Genomic DNA, 23,562 nt, shown 5'->3' on the forward strand with positions numbered 1-23,562 from the left:
TTGATAGTAAGATGTTTATTTTTTAGAAGATTTATAAAAACACGAGTACAACATAAAAAAGAATAGAAACTGACAAATTCAATACATTTATAGATTTTTCTTACTGTTAACCAACATTTTAATCTCCTACAAGGCGTTTTCCTCCGCCAACACACTATGTTGACTTCATTCATGAAAATAACAAATATATATTGTAATAAGATAACGTCTCTTCATGTTTTTGTATCCTTGTTGATGTTATAGGTTTATAAAGCAAATATGCTACTTCAATGTTATGTTGAATAATAAACAATTGCATATAATAAACACAAATAAGAATAGGTATATCCAACTAATTAAAGACAAAAAGCATACGTATCTTTATATAAGCATAGTAACAAAGGCTTTTATTTCTATAAACTGAAAATATTTTGAATTCATTTAAAACAAAGAGTATTGTTTTTGCATGGGTTAATGAGTTGAATCTACATGAATCTCAATCATGATGAATAGAACTCAAAAGCGATAATTTGTCTGTACTGTTTTGATTTAACTTAAAGTTTTCTGTTGGATATCTGTAACAAAACCAAAGTATTGTGTTCCGAAGTATGTGCCAGTCTCTGTCCATCTTTTTTCTCCTTTGTGAAAGTGGGCTGTGAACGGAATATCCATCTTCCCCTTTGTAAGGTATGATGTCAACGTTATCCTATTTGAAAAATAAATAAGAATAAATCATAAGTAGACAAACAAAAAAAGAGGGACGAAAAATACCAGAGGGACAGGCAAAATCAAAGATCGAAAATAAACCGACAACGCCATGGATAAAAAAAGAAAAATACAAATAGACAAATAATAGAACACAACACACAACATGGTATCTACAGACAAAGCAGCACAAACCCCAACAATAACTAGGATTGATATCAGGTGCTCCGGAAAGGTACACAGAACCTGCTCCTCATGTGGCAACCATCGTATTGCTCATGTAATATAATAAGTTGACTGTGCCAGAGTCGAAGTCTTTTATTTTTGTCTCTGTTGTTGTATTCTTTAACCATATCGTTAATTAGCTAACGATTATGAACAAAAGAAAGACAATTTACACAATATATCAGGTTTGAATTGTTTTTGTTCGACAAATTGATTATCGATGTTCTTATTGAAAAAAAAATGCAGTGTTCATTATATCAATAACTTTGATTTATCAATTTATTTCGTGATTTAAATCTACAAATTGCTCTCTTTATTTGATTGGACTTTGCTTAGTTCTTATAGATGTTGCTATAGTTAAATTGAGAATGGAAATGGGGAAAATGTCATAGAGACAACAACCTGACCAAAGAGTAGAACACAGCTGAAGGCTTTAAAGGTTCTTCAACACAGTGAGAAAGCCCCGCACCCGGAGGCGGGCTTTAGTGTTCATATTCTTATATCTTAGTTATACTGTCTAACGCTTATCAAATTTGTATAATAGTAACTTACTCAGATTTAGGTGGAATTTCTGTTGGATACTGAACATTCCATTTTTCTGTTTTTGAAATTTTTCTATCAAGTGTTTTTCCAATGTTTAAGTGCGCTTCCATACCGATGGCCATTGATACGCTGACCGACAAGGGAACTCCCAAAGCTGCTTCCAAATCGGCTGATATTTCAGTCGTCATGTCAACTAAAAACGAAAATCAGATATAAGAACAGTGTACAATACGTATGTATTACTACCATAACTAACAAAAGTGATTGCAGTATTTATGGGACTGATTCTTTTTCGTCATGAAATTGTCAGTTTCTCTTCGAATTATGAGGTTTTAAAGCCCATTGTGACACTGTTGTTGATGGAATCATATGAGATGGTCATACAAGTGTGAGGTTTGGCTAACCATAAGACCAAATATATATACATGTATAAATACTCTTTACGTTAGGAAATGTCTAGAATGTTTTCCATTCATTTGATGTGTTTGATGTGAGTGATTTTGCAATTTGATATAAAGGGCTTTCAGTTTTGTATTTTGATTGAGGTTTGTCTTTTTACTATTTGGTATCTTCCGAATGACAAGCTTATATTTGCAAAAATAAACATCATTGTATAATAGGAATTAAGTATTTTGTTTATTTCTTCTATGCACGGGGATTTGTTTTCAAATCGAAATAAATACACATTAATTTAATTTTAGAACTATATACTTTAAAACACATATTCAAATCGTGTGTGACTTATGTTTAAATTAATGTTGAATCGTAAAGTTTATATATAGATGTTCTACTGATTTCACGTATAATTATTCGACCGAACATTTGCGTTCTTCTATTAAAATATAAAAATATCCTTCAAATATAAGCACGATTTTTCTACTTTTAAAGTTAGATTTATCGCTTATTGCATTTTGAGATTTCAAAAAATGTTGTTGATGTAAAACAAATTATTGAATTAAAAAACACTAAAAGTACTTTTAAAACGCGGTGAACGAGAAAAGGTAAACCAATGATAATAGGTTTAGATAGTTAAGTACATTACTTAAAGCACACATTAATGAATGTACCATAAAAGTATAATTATTGTTTTTATCAATATTTTGTTATTGATTGTGTTTTTATGCAAACATTTTGTTAATGTCGTAATATGATATTCCGATCTTACATGAAATTTTAGCTCCAGTATCCCAGCGGAATTGGTATGTATTTTCAGTTGTTATGATCTTTTCCTTACTAATTGACAGCTTTTGTTTGATATCTGAGTTGTTTTTCTGAGTCCAAGACAAAACAGTTGTAGGTTTCAAAGTACGATTCCCTCCTGCATGAAACTCTATTTTATCAACAATCAAAGGAATAGTGTCCGTCTGAAATAATTCGAATACCAATTGTAACATGTGTAATGCTTGTTGTGAACATATAGGTGGTCGAAATATAAACCTAACAACGATACAAGAAGGGATCAATAAAAAAAATATCATTTAAAAAAAAAAAAATTAAAAACACAATGACTAACAAGAAAACTGAAACTTAGATGAACCTTTTCGATGTTCTATAAAGAGTTACAGGAAACTTTGAAATATATAAAATGTGTCTGCACAAGGTTTGTTTATAAATATTCAGACAAAATTATGTTACAATTACTCGCACATAAAACTAGGTTTACGATTTAATCAAGTACTACACACGCACGTAACGTCTATACAATCAGTCGTATTTAAACATCATAAAATTAACATCTTCTTCACTGAAATAATATGTTTATTGTAAATTAACAGTTGTACTGAGTAAGTGAGTCCATTTGGACGACGAAATAGAGGAAAATAAAGACATGAATATATCCATGATCATTATATCATATTCGCTGCATTGAAATTCGACCTTATGTAAGTGCAAGTAAACACGTACATGTATACTTAAAGACTAATTGATTATTTAACATTCCATATGAAATACAAAATTAAAGATAACTGATTTTTTCAACCTTATATATATAAACTGTTATTTCCCATTTAATAAATCTCATGAAAAATCTTTTTAACGTGAAAATTTGTTCTTAAAGGCTGCCGATTCAAATTGACTAGCAAAGAAGAAAAAGTTTATAATCATATAGATATATTAAAACTAAGCATGGAGTTGTAAATGTCTGGAACAAACTTGATTTTAACAAATATTTAAATTAATAACAAAATATAGTAATTAAACATATAGCATACAATTTGTAGAGCTCTAAGTGAACACAATTGATCATTTCTAAATCCTCCTTCTGTGGATGACATGAGATGGTCCCCTTTCAGATAGAGAGAGTGTTTTCCATGGAAATTAACCATATCATATCCAACCCATCTATGAATAGAAATATGGTTTTGTGTGGTTTTTCAACAAGTTACAAACAATTATACACAGGCATGTGGGATTAATGGTGGACATGTTGTGTACGCATGTTTGAATTTACTTTATGCTTAAGTTATAAACACAACAATCGATCTATCAAATTGTTTCAGGATTAAAATCGTATATTATTTGTCTCATAACAGTATGACTTACATGCAAATTATAAGTTCAAATTCATTAACATATCTATAACTGTCTCATTTTTAAAGTCTGTCCATTTACTTTTTGATTCAGGAAAATATAACAACACTAACAGTAGCAGTGGTATTGTTGTCTCAATCTTTAGTTTGGTTAATAGCAAGCTTAAATGTTGACAAAAATGTACAAAGAAAACCAGTTGTACATACATAAAATTTTTGTAAAGTAAAAGCACTACGTGCGTTATTTAGACTTAAGCGTATAGTCGAAATCTACAAAACCGATAAGAATATACTTTTTAAGCTTCCTAAGTTATTTTGATTTGTTCGTTAGACACGTATTTGATCTAGAACTGTTTTGAAAATGTAAGTAGCCAGAACTCTTACGAGCGTATTTCAAAAATGTTATTTTATGTATAAAAGTCCTCTCTAAAAAACCTCAAAAACTACAATAAACAATGTATAATGAATACAAAAAGTATTTTTGAAAAAGAAGACGCGCCTTATTGGACAATTGGATATCAACTTTTATCGTTTTCAAAATGCTAAAATTGTGAAAATATTGTGAATCACTTATATTTATAATTTACATATATCAAGTATATATTTTAACATTATTTTCGATAATTGTACATTATAAAACAAAATGTACATCCCTCGAAGAAATTGTCAAATGTGTATACATGTATATAAAATGATATGAGCACATGAATCAATCTTAGAATTAATAGGATGTTTACTTTTTAAAGGGATTGATGTTACCGTTGATAATATAGCAGAAATTGCCCATTTTCTGAACCCCAGTTACGAAAAACATGATGGTTCAATCTTTTGATTCTTTGTGTAGTATTGAAAAGATTGTAATTTGTCTGTTCATCGTTTTGAATTGGTTTTGTCAGTTGTTTTAAACTTATGATTGTGGTATCATTGATACGTGTATTGTTGGTTTTTGTTTTGTTTAAAGAGGGTGTATTCTACCGGACAACAACAATTAACACGTCAATAAATTGTATCTGTTATAGTTGCTAATCTGAGTTTGCCTATATATTACAAATGAAACAACTGCCATACAAATTTCAGATTTTGCTAGATTTCAATCCAATTTTAACCAATCATTTTGTTTCGAGAACGCTTGTATCAAGTTAGTATTATGCCATTTGCTTTCCATTGATTCTGTGGCTGATATAGTCGGGCGTTTAATGTGTCCTGGTTTTATTGACTTTCCCCCTTTTCGAACTTTGTTTATTTTTCGTAAATATGTTTTTTGGTATACTGACAAACCTCTTTAATAAAATATTTAATTTGAAACGTACCAGAAAATATGCGAAAGTTAAAGACATATTAAAACGTGGTTGCTAGCATTCAAACTAAAGCAAAACAACAAATAACTATACAATTCGTATGATTTAAAATCTGTTCATTTCTTAAATGAGGTTTTAAACACTTCATCGAGTTGATTGCCATTGACCTAAAGTAAACATAATTTGTGAGACAATAAATTCTTACGCTCCACTATGCACCCTGATGGAGGATATTTGATTGCTAATTTTATACCACCCAAGGTCCAGAATGTCATCTGTGAACTCTAATGAACGGCCTTCAAAACCATGTACGTAAACAGTACACTTTGGCTCTTCAGTAAAATCCTGAAATAAGAAAATGAAAGTTACGCCATACCTGTTTGTATGTGTCGGAACGACTTTCCCGATTTAATTTTCATCGGTTAGGCCATAGCCTAAACATTTGAAGCTAAGAGTTGTCGATAAACGAATAAGTGTTATGAGGATAGGTTTAATTCCTCTGTTGTTTATTTTTAAAAATATGTACACTAAAGACCTAAGGACACAATATATTAATGTGCTTGCAAGTTTGCATAAGTGTGAAATTTTAAAATAAATTTGCATAACACATTGGGAACTAATTGTCAGAATGCGCATTTGAGGAAGTAAAAGTAGTATTCAGTATGTTTTAACTCATTAAATAGAAGTCGCATTTTGAATTTGATAATGTCTTCAACCTTTTATTCTAGAGAAAAGCTAACTACCTATATGCATTTGTGACAGTGTATTTTCCGTAAATCATATCTTGTTTCTACTCGATTTAATTAATAAACAACTTATATTTATTTAAAGGACAATGCTAACAACATGTTATAGTCGTTTTGATTAACGAATTAACGTACGTAGTCCAATGGCTTTAAAGATGAAACAACATCATTAAAATCATGAATTTTTGTGCCTTTATCTCCTCTACAGTTCAAGAGATTGGTTCTGTCACCTTCCATTACTACACAAACATTTCCTGTATAGTTACAGTGCTGGTACAATACCCATCTGAAACAAAGCAAATTCAAAATTTTCTCATCTTCAAATTTTTGTAATCTACAATACAAAAATACATAACGAAGTGGACCTACTCCGTCACTAGATTAAATGAATGGGAAAAAAGCATTTTATGTTATAAAGTTACAATTATTAAGCGTTGATTCTGGAAAAGAAACCAGGATCCCGGAGTGCGAATGTGTCTTAGAAAAAATTAATACACGCTTATTCGTTGGATCTCTAGAAGAAAGATAAGAAGTTAGCGATATCCTTTAACTCTACTTTCCGCTATATAGATGATGTTCTTTCACTAAATAATTCAAAATTTGGTGACTATGTGGAACGCATCTATTCCATCGAAATAGAGATAAAGGATACAACATATTTAGTTAAGTCTGCCTCATATCTTGACTTACATCTAAAAATTGCCAATGAGGGTCGTTTGAAAACAAAACTTCACGACAAAAGAGATGATTTCAGCTTTCGAATTGTGCACTTTCCATTTCTGAGTAGCATCATTCCAGCAGCACCTGCATACGGGGTATATATCTCCCAATTGATACGATATTCCCGTGCTTGCATTTCCTATCATGATTTTCTTGATAGAGGGTTGCTGCTCACAAGGAAGCTATTAAACCAAGAGTTCCAAATGATGAAGTTGAAATCATCCCTTCGTAAATTTTACGGACGCCATCACGAGTTGGTTGACCGTTATGGAATAACCATTTCACAAATGATATCGGATATATTTCTTACGTCGTTACTACAACCCCCTTCCCTTTCATGAATGTGACCTACCGAATTAGACTATTTACCGAATTTGTTATCACATAAGCAACACGACGGGTGCCACTTGAAGAGCAGGATCTGCTTACCCTCCCGGAGCACCTGAGATCACCTCTAGTTTTTGGTGGGGTTCATGTTGCTTATTTTTTAGCTATGTTGTGTCATGCGTACTATTGTTTGTCTGTTTGTCTCTCTCATTTTTAGCCATGGCGTTGTCAGTTTATTTTCGATTTATGAGTTTGACTGTCCCTCTGGTATCTTTCGTCCCTCTTTTATGAAGGATAATGTAAAAAAAAATGGAATTGTCTTTTTAGTATTAGTATCAGTAATATTAAAAAACCGAAGATCAAGTAAAATCAACGGTAAGACGGAACACAAGATTACAAGGATGATTGGGCTACCTTATGATTTGTATCGTTTAAGTCGGCAACTAAGGTTAAAATATATAATTAGCGTATTTGAATGTGTATTATACGTTTGTAGTAGACAATCAGATTCCATTAGAACTGCATTGATACTCGTTTCACAAGCTCGGTTATATACTTACACTCCTCCTTCTACGATTACGCTTGATGAATAATCATTGAATCCTTCATCTATCAAATTGTCATTCGCTTCCGTGAATGTTTTAGACCTGCCCTTAAAATTCACATGTTCATATAAAGTAATCTGTAAAAGAAGAAGTAAACAATGAACATGTTCCAAGAATTATATCTTTGGCACAGTCATGATATCTTGAAAAACAGAGCAGGATAATACCAAAAGAACATGAACAAACTAAAACTCGTTAATAACTAATGACAAAGAAAAGACAAACATGTTCAACAAAACTACTATCAAATCTTTTTTAAGTTTGTTTTGAATAAATTGAATCAAACTGACTTCTAATGGCGAAACAATGTTTTAATATTCCACTTTTGCATATATTTGAAGCAAACATTAATGCTTTTTCCTGTCTAAATCGCAAATAATGCCGTTTTAAATTTCATAGCAATCTGTTTTTTTAAGAAAAGCATTTGCAATTTTGTTTTTCTCTATCGAGGGAACCTTAGACAAATGCCGTTAATAATATAAATACACTTGATTTAAGTTTGTAAAATTAAGTATGCAATACAGAACGTACTTTAAGGTCTAACATTCGCACTTATTCATTTAAAGCTACAATTATAACGCATATAACAAAAATATATATTGAAATAGTTACATATGATTATTTTTCATCATTATATGACGTCTGAAAGCTAAAATAATAAACATTAGTTAGGTCTTCAACGTGTAAAAGTTCAGAAAAATAGTTATGATAATGATAATAGTAAAATAAATGTCCACTACTTTTATAATATAACCCAACGAAAATTAAATAAATCGCTAACCTTTGGTTTCTTTTTCTCATCAACTCCCATAATATGACAAAGGTCTGAAAGAGAAAGAATGAATTCAATGATGAATACTGTAATTAAGAAATTATTGAGTGCATTTATTATCGCGATTTTGTCATTTTTCTGAAATGTTGTTAATTTTAGCGATAACAATCCTGCTTAATTTCTTTAAAAAAAGAATTAAAAAGCGAGTTTAAATTATTGCTGTTATAACCCTGCCGCATTTTTTTTTCGCAAAATTAAGAACATCTCAATTATTTCTGAATTTACAGTAGATTACATATATATATTTCAGAAACAATAGTTTGGGTAGAAAATATAATTGATTATAAATTTTGTCATCTACCTCTTAATGGATCCTTTTAAACCAAATTCAATTACAAAGGCTGAATGATCTGGTTAGATGTTTCCTTTTCACATCTTTATTTATACTGTAGTAGAGAAACTAGATAAACCCAAAATATTTCCCTATTTTTGAAAAATTGTAATAGATCCATGAATTGAATGTTGTTATTGTCTAACTGGATAAGATCTCATATATTTGTTCCTTGCTTTACAATTCAGAAGAAAAGGGATTATAGCTTAGTATTTCAAACTATATAACATCATTATTGTGAGAGAGAACATATTGAATAGTGATCTTTCAAACTTGTGTTACAGGTTTGTTTAGTATTTCTAAACTGAAAAATACGATCAAATTATTTCATGTTAAACTTCTTCGAATAATTCGTGCAAGTGATAAATATAAATAACAATTTAAGTCAACAATCAGATTAAGCACGGTTGCAACAGGAAAATAAGATTTGAACAAATATTAAATGTCTCGATCTCGCAGAGCGAAATATCTTTTTTTATTCATGAACACAAAATTGCAAAGAAGAAAGTGTGGACGTATGATTCCAACTTTAGATTTTTATAGGTTTTTACATTTGATCTGTTTACATATTTAAGACATGCTCCAAAATGTTCACTCTTTGGGAAATTTTTTTTATACACGTTATACTAAAACATTTTGAAAATGTTTCTGTTAAAATGTTTATGTGTCCGGAAAAGGGCTACGATGAAATAAATATTATACTAATAATGTTCTAAAATCTTTTCATATTAAGTATAAAGTGTATAAAACTTGCTCTCAAATAGTAAGAATTGAGGGGAATTCCCAAAACGTATCTATACATCCCTAGTCCTGTTGCCAAGGTAATGGTACATGTAATGTTAATCCAATAAGTGATAGTTTTGGCTAGAATTTTCGCGAGGTTTGGGGATACCCATGTTAGTATGATCTCAACCCTCCCCTAACCTAGGACACTGGTGTAACAGTACAGCATCAGAACGAACTAAAAAACACAGTTGCAAAAGGTTTAACTCATCAGATGAATACAAATAGAAATTCATCTAACAAAAGAAAGCAGTGTTGACGTGGCTGGGTGCTTGTATATCCCAACAAAAAAAGTACATATCTGAGAGAACTTGAAGTTACTGACAGCTAGTCACTAACAAGTAATAAAACAAATCATGCATCTAAGACTAAATTCAACGTTAGTTTCTGATTTTATATAAAAACCAAATATTATATATTTTATCGATCATTTAAATAAACGCATATATATCAAAGTATATATTTGAATATCGTTTTCACCTCAGTTGATATTTGTTATATATAAATGATTAGACTTTGTGTCCTGTAAGATTTAACTTTGTATCTCTTGTGTTTTGTTAGTTGTGAATGTGCTTTGTATTAATCTGTTGATTTCAACTGAGTTTTAATGCTTGTGCTTCTGTTTTTATGTTATCCCACAGTCACGACAGGAGAAGAGTGGGGCTCTCAAACATATTAAAACCCATCGCATTCGATTTGTGCCTGTCGAAAGACAGGAGCTTTTAAGTTTGTGGTTGTCATTTGATACTGTATATTATTATTGTTTTCAATGAATGTTTTTGTATTTTTTTGTTGTTGTGCTGTTGAAACACTGTATAAGGTTATGGATAGGATAACATATTAAAACCTCGCCACGTAGTTTTAGAGTCCGTTCTAAGTCAGAAGTCTGTTGTAGCTGTATATTAATTTATTTTCCGTTATGTGTTTGATGACATAAATCAGTGTCGTAAGTTTTATCGTTTAATTTTGTTCACATTTGACATTTCGATACCTTTTTGAGCATTCTGTTTATATGAGGTATTTGACTTGCACCTTGTTGAAGGCCGTGTGGTGGCTATGGTTGCTATGTATCACGTCATTTGGTCATTGATGGATAGTTGTCAACTTGACAATTATATCATATCTTATTTTTAACTCTATATAATTTAGTTTTAACACGACTTGGTTGAATAATTCGATGTGTAGTACACCATTAAAGATTTAAAGCTAGTGTTTGCAGTAATTTACAACTTGTGTTGTATTACAGATCATGATATTTTGATATCAAGTCTTTAAATATGGTGTGTGGTGCATGATTGTTTTGGATACGCTAGTGCTGTAAAACTGCGGAAATGATTAACACTTTAGTATGATGGCTTATTAAGGCAACATAAATAAACTGCTGTTCAAAAGTCATAAACCGAATAAGAGCAAACAAATCCGGGTTACTAACAAAATCCGAGGGAAATAATAGTATATCAACGATAAGATGAAAACAACGGGACATAAGAAACACTGAAGTGTAACCAAAAACAAAACCCGACAACATACATAGAAACAGACTTTTTGATGTTTGATTTTCTACAAGACGTTTTAGACAAAATGGTGGGTTGAACATTGATTTTTTGGCTAGCCAAACCACCTGTTTTTATAGCAATGTAAAAAAATCGCTAAAATGACAATACAAGATGACAGGAATACAGTGCAAAAAAAAACACCACTCAGCCCAGAGAAACGCATAGGCAAATATTATGAGCCATTCCATGCGAAAAGCTACAAAAATCTTTTTGATAAACTTACAGGACACGATATTGAAGTGTGTTAAAATAATTTGGAAAAACGATTCTATCTGAAAAAACTTACATTAATGTAAACATTTATAAAATTGTCAGTTCTGTCCCGAATTCGTCAATTTAAAAGACGTAGAAATATTTGATTTTTGTATTTTAGCAAGTGTATAATCATTTGTTCCACGGAACAATGCTATACTGACCGCAAATTTCACCATTTACGACACTATATAGAAAAAAGGTCAATAATTTTCATAAGTTTTAACTATGTTTAAATAAGGGAAGACAATATTTAAACATAATCATAAATACAAAAATTATCTGTTTATGAAATTGAAATGTATGTTAAGTTAAGTTATTTAATTAGTATATAAATCAGCCATCCTTGCACAGGCATCGAACCGATGCCTGCTTTGATTTCATTGATATCTGCATTGTAAGCGAGAGCCTTATCCCAACTGCTACCGATGTGAACAACATCATAAGTCAAATTAAGACATTCAAACTATACATTGAAATGATTGAAATATATGTAATATTTCAGCAAATTCTTTTTTTAAACAAGAGGGGTGGGGACAAAAGGGGGGGGGGGGGGTCTGCACTTGAAGGTGCGTATAGCTTAGAGCTTTAGGATATGAGAAAAGGTAACTATGTTTTATAGATCACAAGTCTGCTACCAATAATTATGCACACTTCTTAGAATCTCGTAATTTTGTCGTGTTTGTACCTTTCCTCATGAACTGGCTCATATAATAGTATGTTTCAGCATGTAAACCACAGTATAGCAACGGACATCTTCTTTTAAAAGCACAGTAAATCACAAACGGTGTCGTATTTTTGTGACGTATATCTAATCTTGAAATTCATACAATTATATGAAAGTATGATTGTTAAACATGAGATGACTTATCATTTTGTTCATAAGATTGACGTTCCAATGACGTATACCAGCATTTTCCTTTTATTGACAAACCAGTTTGATTTAGTTTGCTATCTGTTATCTTTAAGTGTAGTGTCACATGTAATTAGATAAATGTGTACCCTACTCAACTAACATGATAGTCTTCTTTGAATGTTCGGACGCTTTAATAATTTGGTACCTGTTCTTCGGTTCATCGTACGTCCAAAGCTTGCAAAACAAATATATATTTATAAACAAATACCTTTTGATTTACGGGCTTCCAGTGATATTTTCTAATAAAAGTTCTTGTTTTACGCATTTAACGTCTAATGAGCAATTTATTAACGTGTATTATATCAGCGGAAGACATCAGCGTGATGTTAAAACTCAAAATTCGTTGAAGACGAAATCCCGTCCAATTTCCTTTTTCGCCTCAAAGAATTAGACTTACTAATGATTACATATTTACATGATCTGTGATGTGTTTCACATGTGGAGCTTGTTCCTCATTCTCTAATTAAAGTGAGCCTAGGTGCATTTTTGTTGTTGTGTTCTGTAGTGGTATTCTTGGATTTTGGTCGTTTTGTTATGTTTTCACATAGTATTGTTTTCGACTTATGACTTTAAAAACACATTTGAATCTTCCGCCTTTGCTTTTTGTCAGATAAATAATGCCCCACTTTGAATAATTCATTGTACATGTACATGTTTGCCTTGATTGTGAATTCAGCCTATCCAACCATTTGTTCTTTTTTCTATACATTTTCCCAACAACTCTTTCGTCTTATTATCCTCGATTATGGTATACCCGAATGAGAATTATCATTAACTAAGTAAAGCAAATAAAGGCAACAGTAGTATGTTTACCGCTGTTCGAAATTCATAAATCGATCGAGAAAAAAACAAATCCGGGTTACAAACTAAAACTGAGGGAAATGCATCAAATATAAGAGGAGAACTACGACACAACAGAAACACAATATTAAAATGTAGCACACACAGAAACGAACTATAATATAACAATGGCCATTTTCCTGACTTGGTACAGGATTGTTTATCATTTGTCAGAATGGCTACTTTACTTTTAACGAGGTACTGGTAGCTTTAGCTTTTTTCGACTGACGTTTATAGTTTAACCTTTCTTTCTAAAACGTCCGTATTATGTTATGAATTGCGATTTGAAAATCAATATGTAAGAAATGTATTCCTTCTCTTCCTCTGACTCGTAGTTAACTTGCTGGTGTGGGGTGTTCGTGCATGACAAAAGTTGTGTCCCTATCCATTATACAGTCTTTAACTTAACGACCTTAATACAGGACAGTATTTATTACAGGATATGTCTATTGTAATTATGGTTTATATGTTCTCGTCCCGAACATGCATGAAATAGTTGTCAATGGAAGGTAGGCAACCTACAATTATTCCATCAATCGATGTAACGGGTTACTTAATCAATATATCACTTATATATTAAATACTGCAATATATATATATATATATACAACTCGTCTAAACATCAACCCAACAATGTTAGATCTGTAAATTTCCTTTCGCAAATTTTTTGTTCTTCCCTCGCCGTTTATATATATATAAACAAGTCTAAATTGAAAATATACTAGTATACTAGTATATTGGCGTGCCGTTTGTGTTTATTGCAAAGAGACAACTATCCACTAATTCGCATAGGCTTGGACAAACCATAGGTTCCAAAACGACATTCAACAATGACTTAAACCTGTATCGTATAGTAAGATATAAAGTACCCTAAGATGACAGTGTTGTAAAACATTACAAACGAGGATACCTATGGCTTTATTCACGTTAAATAAACAGCGCGTCATGAGCGCATGATACGCCCATCGTCTTGTGTGGACGTTTTATGCAATAATCATAAATAAGTTTCTGAGAAAATTTTAAGCAATAACCATATATTGTTTTTGAGATACGGAGGGACATGTGAAACCCCCTCTTTTTTTTTACAAAAAACTCAATAACTCAAAAATAAAGTTTTGAATCATCACCAAAAAGTATAGAGATCTTTAGATTAATATAACAAAGAAGTGTGTAAAGTTTTAAGCAATAATCATAAATTGTTTTTGAGATACGGCGCGACATGTAAAAAACCCTCCCCTTTTTATACAATAAAGGCAACAGTAGTATAACGCTGTTCAAAACTCATAAATCCATGGACAAAAATCAAAACCGGGGTAACAAACTAAAACTGAGGGAAACGCATTAAATGTAAGAGGAGAAGAACGACACAACATTAATATGAAACACACACACACAGACACGGACTAAGCATTAGACAAAATCCTATGAGAATAACAAATATAACATCAAAACCAAATACATGAATTTGGGATAGATAAGTACCGTGACACGTCTTATAGTAATGTGAATTCACACTCAAAAATAAGAGAAAACAAACGACACAACGGAAACACAACGTTAAAATGTAACACACACAGAAACGAATTATAATATAACAATGGCTATATTCCTGACTTGGTACAGCACATTTTTAAAGGAAAAAATGGTTGGTTGAACCTGGTGTTGTGGCATGCCAAACCTCCCTCTATTATGGCCAAGTGAAATATAACATTAAAATGACAACACAACATTACAGGACTACAATATAAATAAATAGGAGAACACAATTGACAAAGAAACACACGAATAATAGCTAACAAAAGGCAACAAGTTTAAAATTTCAATACGCCAGAAGTGCATATTGTCCACACAAGACTTACTAGTGACGCCCAGATACAAAAGTTTGAAAGTCGAAACAAGTACAAAGTTGAACAGCATCGAGGATCAAAAGTTCAAAAAAGTTGTGCCAAAAACGGCCAGGGTTTTCTGTTAGGTACCAGAACCTCCCTATCATCTAGAATAATTAATACTTTTGCAAACAGTAAATTTTATAAAATGACTATACAAAAGATGTACATGATAAAACTGAAGTATTAACTAATTACAGGAAACAATCGAAATACATTACATAACCCGACAAAACGCAACACATCCGAATAAGTTAAAACCTCAACGCCAATGGACGTCATATTAGAAATTGTAAAAAATGAACAAATACTAAATAACTCAAAAATGAAATTTTAAATCATCACCAAAAAACATACAGATCTTAAGATTAATATAACTAAGAAGTGTGTAAAATTTTAAGCAATAACCAAAAATTGTTTTTGAGATACGGTGCGAAATGTGAAAAAAAACCACACCCCTGTTTTAGTTTCAAAGTGCCGTAACTCAAAAAGTTTTAATCTTATTTTCACCAAAAAGTATACAGATCATTTGACCATCATAAAAAACAACTATATTAAGTTTCATGAACTTTGGATAACTCGTTCTCAAGTTACGGTGCGACATGTTTACGCCGGACAGACAGACGGACAGACACCGGACATTTGTATACCATAATACGTCCCCTCAAAATTTTGACGGGCGTTTAAAAAAAAAACAATATCAGACAGTTACCACTGACACCTACGGAACAATAGGCGCCAGACTAGCATTAGATATTTACTAAATGGGGCAACTTTAATTCAGAAATAGTTTCAATCTATTTTTATTGTAGAAAGCGTTACACACATTTATTTTTATATATCTATTTAAGCGGTTAATCCTTCTTTCAACATGTTTAAAATATACATTAATAACAGATTCTCTGAAAACGTGCCAACTGAAACCGATTTGAAATAAGTTTAAATCGTTTATAGATCTCAAATATTCAGATATTTGTTTTCAGTATTCTAACAGAGAAAATCGTTTAATCAAAGTCTTTCAATGTAAGTTTCGCACAACCAAAAGACGAATGTCAGTTATGAATTCTAACCTTCAAGAAGAATAGATTTGAAGCACGCGGGAACATTTCTTACGCATACATGTATTTGAAATTACACAAACTTATGAATCAGAATGATAATTAATACGTTGCAAGGAATTGAACAAAAAAATATGATTTTAAGCTACGCAAAGTTCTAACCAGTGTTAATTATAAAATTTACTAAGAAGTGTAAATATAGTAATGTTATATAGTTCATGTTGTAATTGGTGCCATATTCATTTTTGCTTGAATTCTGTAACAAAGCCATAGTATTGCACTCCGTGGAAGGTGCCTTTCTCTGACCATTTTTTCTCTCCTTGGTGAAAACGACAGGTAAATGGAACATCTATCTTTCCTTTAGAAATGGTTGATTCCAATGTTATCCTGGGAAAACAACAAACAAAAAAGGAAATAGTTAGATGCAGCTATTAAAAGTGAAAATTAATACATAACCATTAGGATACTTTTCTGAATTTAATTTATTCGAAGACAATCAATTAAAAAGTCAAACTAGGATTGATGAAAATTTATTTTCAAATATTCAGTTTATGGGTTATAGTGTCAAACAATATATTTGCATTTTAAGGATTTTAAGTAAATATCCTACTCCTAGTGTAGACATGATATTACAAGTTAAGTTATTTTCCAAGGGAATAACTCCTTGTTTGGATACTTGTTCATATAAATGTCTTGAAAATCAAACAAGAAAGGTAGATTGGAAATTTCTTAAAATGCAATGTTCAATTTAGATTACATTTCGAAGGCATATAACTTCAGTAAAAACATCTGAATATAAAGCTGGCATACAAATATCACTACCGTAACAGTTCTTCTAGCAAAAAAGCATGAGAGCCATTGCATTACAGGTTTGTGCATTATGTATTTTTCCAACTAACATTATTCCTTGAAAAATATTTGTCACTGATTTTCATATTAAACAGAAACCTTGCTAATTTAAAACTATGATTCAAATTTCACAAGAATCTGGTAGAAATGTATAAGTGAGAGTGCTTACAAGACCGAATGGATGGACAGACAGATGTCCGGTTTTTATATGTTGCCTGCAACGCGTTTGACGGGAGCCAATATTAAGATAAAAAAAATTAGATCTGATTGAACACATGTAATTTTAGAATGGTAACAGCTAAGGCCATATACTACTGATAGGAAACAGTTTATGTTTATCATATTTGAACATTTAATTTTATCACTTGTAGAGGGCTATTTCAAACTATCTTTTTTGCTGCTTGATATTCTAAGCCAATATCTCTGTGAATGGAATGTTATCATGACATTGTGTTAATTGTTTTCCTGATTTGGAGTATGCTTTGTTTCGTGTTTGAGTTGAATTTTATTATTGTTAAATCAGTTTGCAATAGAACTATGTCAGTTGTGCTTTCGGTTTTATGAATTTTAGGACGACTTCAAATGCACATACACGTTTTATGGAAGATGTGAAATGTTTTTATAGAATACAATTTGTTGATAAGAAATGAAAACTTCAGGAATGGATAAATAAATTGTATAGTGATTACTTACTCGGATTCAGGTGGTATTTCTGATGGGTAATGAACAGACCATTTTTCAGCTTTTTCAGTTTTCTTTCCTTTTGTTGTTCCAATGTTCAAATGTTTTTCGATCCCTAACTTAACAGATGAAGTGAATATCCCAGGAATTGAAGCTTCATAAGAATACTCAGCTGCAAACGACGAAAAAAGATAATTCAAAATAACAGGTCAATAGTATAAAGAATTTCATATAAGAAAAATAAATATTCAATAGTGATCAGATATTTTGTCTGCATTTGATCACGATTATGTTTGATTAATTGCAAACAAAATATCAGTGGTATTGATCAAATGTAAATTGAAAGTTGATGAGATGATTTTATTTGACCGCAAATGAAATCTTGATTATAACTATCTGTATATTGACTGAGAATAGAACATGCTAAACACATCTATTCGTGAATGTTTTAGAGGTAATTGGGTCCTCATTGTGTTTCAACTACGCACTTCGTCTGGCCTTTTTTTTTACTTTTCTGATTAAAGCTTGAAATATGCATCTTTAGAAGACTACACGTGCGTCTGATGTCCAACATTGAAAACTTGGTATCTATGATAAATAGATAGACATCAAAACTCAACGCAGAGGACACTAAATAATCAAGGACAATCCAAAGGATGGAGACATGACTGACAATCACATATATCCAAATAGATATCTGCAGTTTCAACCAATATTGATGTCAGGTGTCGAGGATGTTTACACACAAACATTAATAAGTTACATTGGTTACGTAAAGCCTATATATATATAAAGCACCAAACAGAAAATCTAATTTGTACCTGATCGTCTAAAATAAATGATACTGTGCAATCAAAGAAAAAATATATACTAGTCTAAACATTTACGCAACGGTACTTATATATATATATATTATATGTTTCCAGTATCCCAACATACCTTACAGTACGTTACCTAGTACCCTTAAAATTATACATCTAAAGCTAGTAAGACAAGTTTTTGTTGTGTGTACCAAGTCAGGAAATTGACAGTTGTTTACTTGTCATTACGGTGGTTGAAATAGTTTGGCGTTTGGATTGCCAGATCTTATCAACTTCACACTTTTTTAATTCACCTTACAGTTTTGTTACTTTTGTTTAATAAGTCCCGACATTCTTGTGTAATCACTTTTTTAATAATCAAACCTGATTGCTTTTGCCTCAATAAGTATTCCAAAAAAATTGATGATCAAGACATTATTTGAAAACCCAAAACAAAAACATTTAGTTATATCAACAGTGTGTATGTAACCTAAACACATTTCATTTATCTTATTTGGCAATATCTCACATGTCATTTTAGTTCCTTCATCCCAAGTAAACTCGTATGAGTCTTCAGTAGTAACAGTCTTTTCTTTAGTGACAGATAAATTTTGTGTGATTTTCGAGTTGTTCTTCTGTGTCCATGAAAATACTGTAATCGGGGTTTTGTCCTTACTTACTCTGTCAAGATGAAAGTCCATGCCATCCACGATTAATGGATAGGATGGCTTCTACAAATGTATAATGATACATATATTCATTACATTACCCTAATGTCTAACAATACACACATTCAATATATTGATATATGACGATAAATGAAGGCAACAATAGGATATACTGCTGTTCAAAAGTCATATATCGATTTTCTGAGGGAAAAAACGGAACAACAGAAACACTGAAATGAAACAAAATCAAACGCCAACATACATATAAACGAACTATTTATTAAAAACTGCCATATTTCTGACTTGGTACGGAGCATTGTAAGAAGAAATGGTGGGTTTAATTTGGTGTGATGGCTAGCGAAATATGCTGATTATATGGTAATGTTAAAAACATTTACAAAAAAATCATCGCGAAAGAAGCAGAATTCTACATTTTAAAATTATTTTCTTTTGAATAAGGAAAGATATTGAAACTTCAAAATCCAACATACATCTGAACATCAACATAATATATAAAAAAGTGGATATTTTTGTATTTTACATGAGATTGATTGTTACATTTTAAAAATACAACAGAACAGTCTTAAAAGATCTGCTATAAACATAAATTCCTTCGGCTCGGTGATGTTTCATTCAAAAGAAACAGGACGGGATTGTGGCTTCGAAATTATAAAAAAAGAGGCGAAAGTTATCAACGTTATGAAGCATATCCGTCGTCATTTATGCAAAAGATATTCCATAACGGTAACCCATATCGTGTGATGAAGTCTGGGAAATTACCGGTGGGTTGATCTGAAATTTGTATGATGTAGAATTGAAGCTGATATATTCACTAGATAAGACATATTCAATTAGAATAGTTGGTAAAAAAAAAGATAACATATAATCATTTATGCAAGTTGATCAAAATACTTAGACGGATGTGTTAGATCTTCAAAGAACACATATCAGTTGGAATTTATGAAACGGATATTGCAATACAGTAAAAAAATCTCGATGGTGTCCGTAAATTTTCGAAGAAATAATTTCAACTTCACTACTTGGATATTTTGGTTTTATAGCTTACTTATAAGCAATAATACTCTATCAAGAAAATCATGATAGGAAATACAATCTCTGAAATAACGTTTACACAAGGAGATATGAAATGTGGCTACGTAAAATTCATAGTGCACAATTGGAAAGCTGAAATCATCTGTTTTGAAAAAAAAATAGATACAGTATAAATGAATATTGTTTTTTTATTTAAGGAATGACTGTAATATTTTTTCTGTCTATGAAGAAATAACATAAAAATGTGGTGAATACTGAATAGCGCGCGTAGCGTGTTATTTAACAGTGTGCACCACATTTTTTTATGTCATTTCGAAAAGACTGACAAAATATTACAGTTATTTCTTATAATTTAATTCTAAATTCCATTTTAAACCGGCGTAAATCATGAAAAAACGTTGATGGCGCCATGGCCACATGACAAAATTTTGTCTATGATATGATAAACAATACGACATCATGAAGGCCGTGCATTCACCTATAATGGTTTGCTTTTATAAATTGTTAGAGTTGTCTCATTGGCACTCAAATCACATCTTCCTATATCTTAAAACGACGTCAACCAATCAGAAGACGCGTTTCATCCAAAATTAAATTATATTAGAATGAATACAAATTGGTTTATTACTATCAAAACTTATTCATTTATTCTTATGGGTATAGTTATTGGTTTCTGGATACTTACAATTTGTAGAGCTCTAAGAGAAGACGTTGTATCATTTCTAAATGCTCCATCTGATGCTTTCATTTTGTGGTCTCCGGGTAGAAAAAGTGACTGCTGTCCCATGAAATTGACGGCCTCAAATACAACCCACCTATTCAATGAGACTATAACTTTTATATTTATGAGGGTAAACGTTTCTTAGAGACATGTTCCACACTATCGTAAACACTTTAAACAAAGTCTTTTTAATACCTTAACTGGAGTTTAAAAATCTCATCTGGATCTATTAAGATTTCAAACTTTCATTCCCTTAGCTCATTAGTGTATACTTTTGTTTTGTGATACTTGGCACACATAGAGAGTTGTCTAAATAAAGTGTATTGAAGTTTGAAAACTTTAATATGTGACCATTTGTTTTGAGTTTTACGGATTTGGTTTATAAACTGTAGGAGTTAGTCGAATGGGTTCCCATTTTTCTAGGAATAACCGTCAACCAGCCCTACCTGATACAGTTACAATGTTGACGGAACTATTTATATGTATGACACGTGCATTGATATATTTGTAGATAAGTTTTATCCCCAAATGTGATAACTATTGTTATAAACGTTTAGATAAACATGCTGTGAAATGTGAATAAGCGCTTCTAAAAATTAAGAAATAAATACAAGTAGACAACTTACGCCCCACTGTGTACCCTGATGTATGATATTTGGTCGTTCATTTTATACCATCTCAAGTCTTTAATGTCTTCCGTGAAAGTTAATGAACGGCTTCTAAAATCGCCAGCGTAAACAGTTATCTTTGGTTCTTGGGTACAATCCTGAAACGAAACATAACATTTTGATATTATTGCCATCTAAGTTATATGGTTGTATATTCCAATGCACTACGTCCAAATGTATTCAGAATAATATGTATCTCTGAATTATAGCTAGAGCGCTAAGATTTAGTTGACATGGAAGTGAAGGTATGCATATTTTCTAAAGAAAAGGTAAGTTGACAGGTAGGAATAGTTTGAGGGTCTTAGAGTTAACTACATGTTGATGAAAGTAAAGTACATTAGCTTCCGGTTCAGAAATATTGCTGCCGCTCTTGTATAAAAATATTGTATTTTCAGGCAAACTTTCATTTTATCATTTATAGAATATTTGTAGGAATAATATACGTACGAAATCCAACGGTTTTAGAGATGACAGCGAATCGTTAAATTCATGAACCTTGGTATCTTTATCTGTTGGAGTACCTCTCACAAGATTAGTTCTGTCTCCTTCCATTACTACACAAATGTTTCCTTTATAATTATGGTGTTGGTATAATACCCATCTAAAATTCATAATAGTCAAAATACACATTACAATAATTATTTGATATCAAAATTTAATACCACAGAAAGTAAGTTTGGTGTGAAATATAAACAATTATAGTAAACCCCGATATAGATGTCGATATTATCTTTGGCATTGCTTTATATCATATAATTTTAAAACAGTGGAAGTTCTCGTTCGACTAACATTTTATAGAGTATCATAATGTTACTTGGAATATTTGTGTTGAGCATACTAAGTTTTAAAGATTTAACTAATGGGCATTCACTAGTATAGGTTATGTACACATCTATATTAAACAATGAATGAAACTTACACGCCACCTTCTACTATGACACTTGACGCGCAGTCAAAGAATCCAGCATTTACCATATTTGGATGAGCCTGTGTGAATGTTTTGGATCTCCCCTTGAAATTAACTCCTTCGTACAAAATTATCTGAAACAGAAAAACAATATTACACACATTTAAGATGAATGCGCATAAACAATTGACTTGAAAATATTTAGAAAGTGCCAATACACAAAGCTGATTTGTCAGACGAGAACGCAGATTAACGTTTAAATAAAATTGAGAAAGGAAATGGTGAATATGTCAAAGCGACAACCACCCGACCATAGAGCAAACAACATTTTGCGTGTTCGTGGTCCTAATTTGGTACATATATAGGGTACAATCTGTATAAGTAAAAAATATATAAAATATCATCAATATAAGAATATGAAAAGAAAGAAAAAACAAAAAACAAAAAAACAAAAAAAGCTAGAGAGAAAAAAAGAATAATTATAGTTCTGATGATAATGACTATAATGTTTTATTATGTTTTAGGTTTCAATTAAAGAGTAAAGGTGCGACTTACTTTTGGTTCCTTTTTCGTTTCATCCCCCATGTTTTGTTTATTTTTTTAATTTCTGAAAGAGAGATATATTGCATGTATAAAAACGTAAAGTTTATATAATTATTGATATAAACATATTAAGGCTGAAATGCAAATTTTACAATTAAAATAGTGTACTGCATGTCTTTACCTTGAAAACTGCCAATACAGTCTCTATTACAATGCTGAATGATCTGTTATATTTCACTTCTTGGACCTTTAAATATACTGCAGTAGAGAAACTGAGATAAACCCAGAATACTTCCCTGTATCTGATAATCTGTAAATCATCAATTGAAATAGAGTCAAAATATGTGTTCCTGTCTTTATAATAATACAACTAAAGAAATACAACACAATGGTTATGATATCTTGCACGAGGATTTTCAAGAAATAGCTCAATGCAGATATGTCAGATTTCAAACCCAAAAAGTAGTTTTGTCTCTTGTTTCAAAACTGAAAATTACGATCAACTTACATTTATGTCAAATTTCTCGGAACAGTTTTGC

General features: G+C 31.2%; 2 protein-coding genes across 2 annotated transcripts; both read right to left on the reverse strand.

Annotated features, from left to right (window-relative positions):
• LOC139526864 (epidermal differentiation-specific protein-like) lies at positions 1 to 8,884 on the reverse strand. The gene is made up of 9 exons (XM_071322002.1): positions 8,813 to 8,884; positions 8,461 to 8,504; positions 7,635 to 7,756; positions 6,163 to 6,313; positions 5,487 to 5,626; positions 3,666 to 3,795; positions 2,618 to 2,816; positions 1,462 to 1,645; positions 1 to 685 (listed from the first exon to the last, which is right to left on the reverse strand). The coding sequence occupies exons 2-9, from the start codon at positions 8,488 to 8,490 to the stop codon at positions 529 to 531; spliced, it is 1,113 nt and encodes a 370-aa protein (XP_071178103.1). The 5' UTR covers positions 8,491 to 8,504; positions 8,813 to 8,884; the 3' UTR covers positions 1 to 528.
• A 6,980-nt stretch (positions 8,885 to 15,864) lies between these two features.
• Positions 15,865 to 23,297, reverse strand: LOC139528835 (epidermal differentiation-specific protein-like). Its single transcript, XM_071325057.1, has 9 exons — positions 23,205 to 23,297; positions 23,036 to 23,087; positions 22,493 to 22,614; positions 22,021 to 22,174; positions 21,532 to 21,671; positions 20,870 to 20,999; positions 18,993 to 19,194; positions 17,676 to 17,835; positions 15,865 to 16,520 (listed from the first exon to the last, which is right to left on the reverse strand). Exons 2-9 carry the CDS (start codon positions 23,063 to 23,065, stop codon positions 16,373 to 16,375), a joined length of 1,086 nt encoding a protein of 361 aa, XP_071181158.1. The 5' UTR covers positions 23,066 to 23,087; positions 23,205 to 23,297; the 3' UTR covers positions 15,865 to 16,372.
• Positions 23,298 to 23,562: the final 265 nt, after the last annotated feature.

This window comes from Mytilus edulis, chromosome 6, assembly GCF_963676685.1.
Source record: "Mytilus edulis chromosome 6, xbMytEdul2.2, whole genome shotgun sequence".
In the NCBI taxonomy this organism is placed as follows: domain Eukaryota; kingdom Metazoa; phylum Mollusca; class Bivalvia; order Mytilida; family Mytilidae; genus Mytilus; species Mytilus edulis.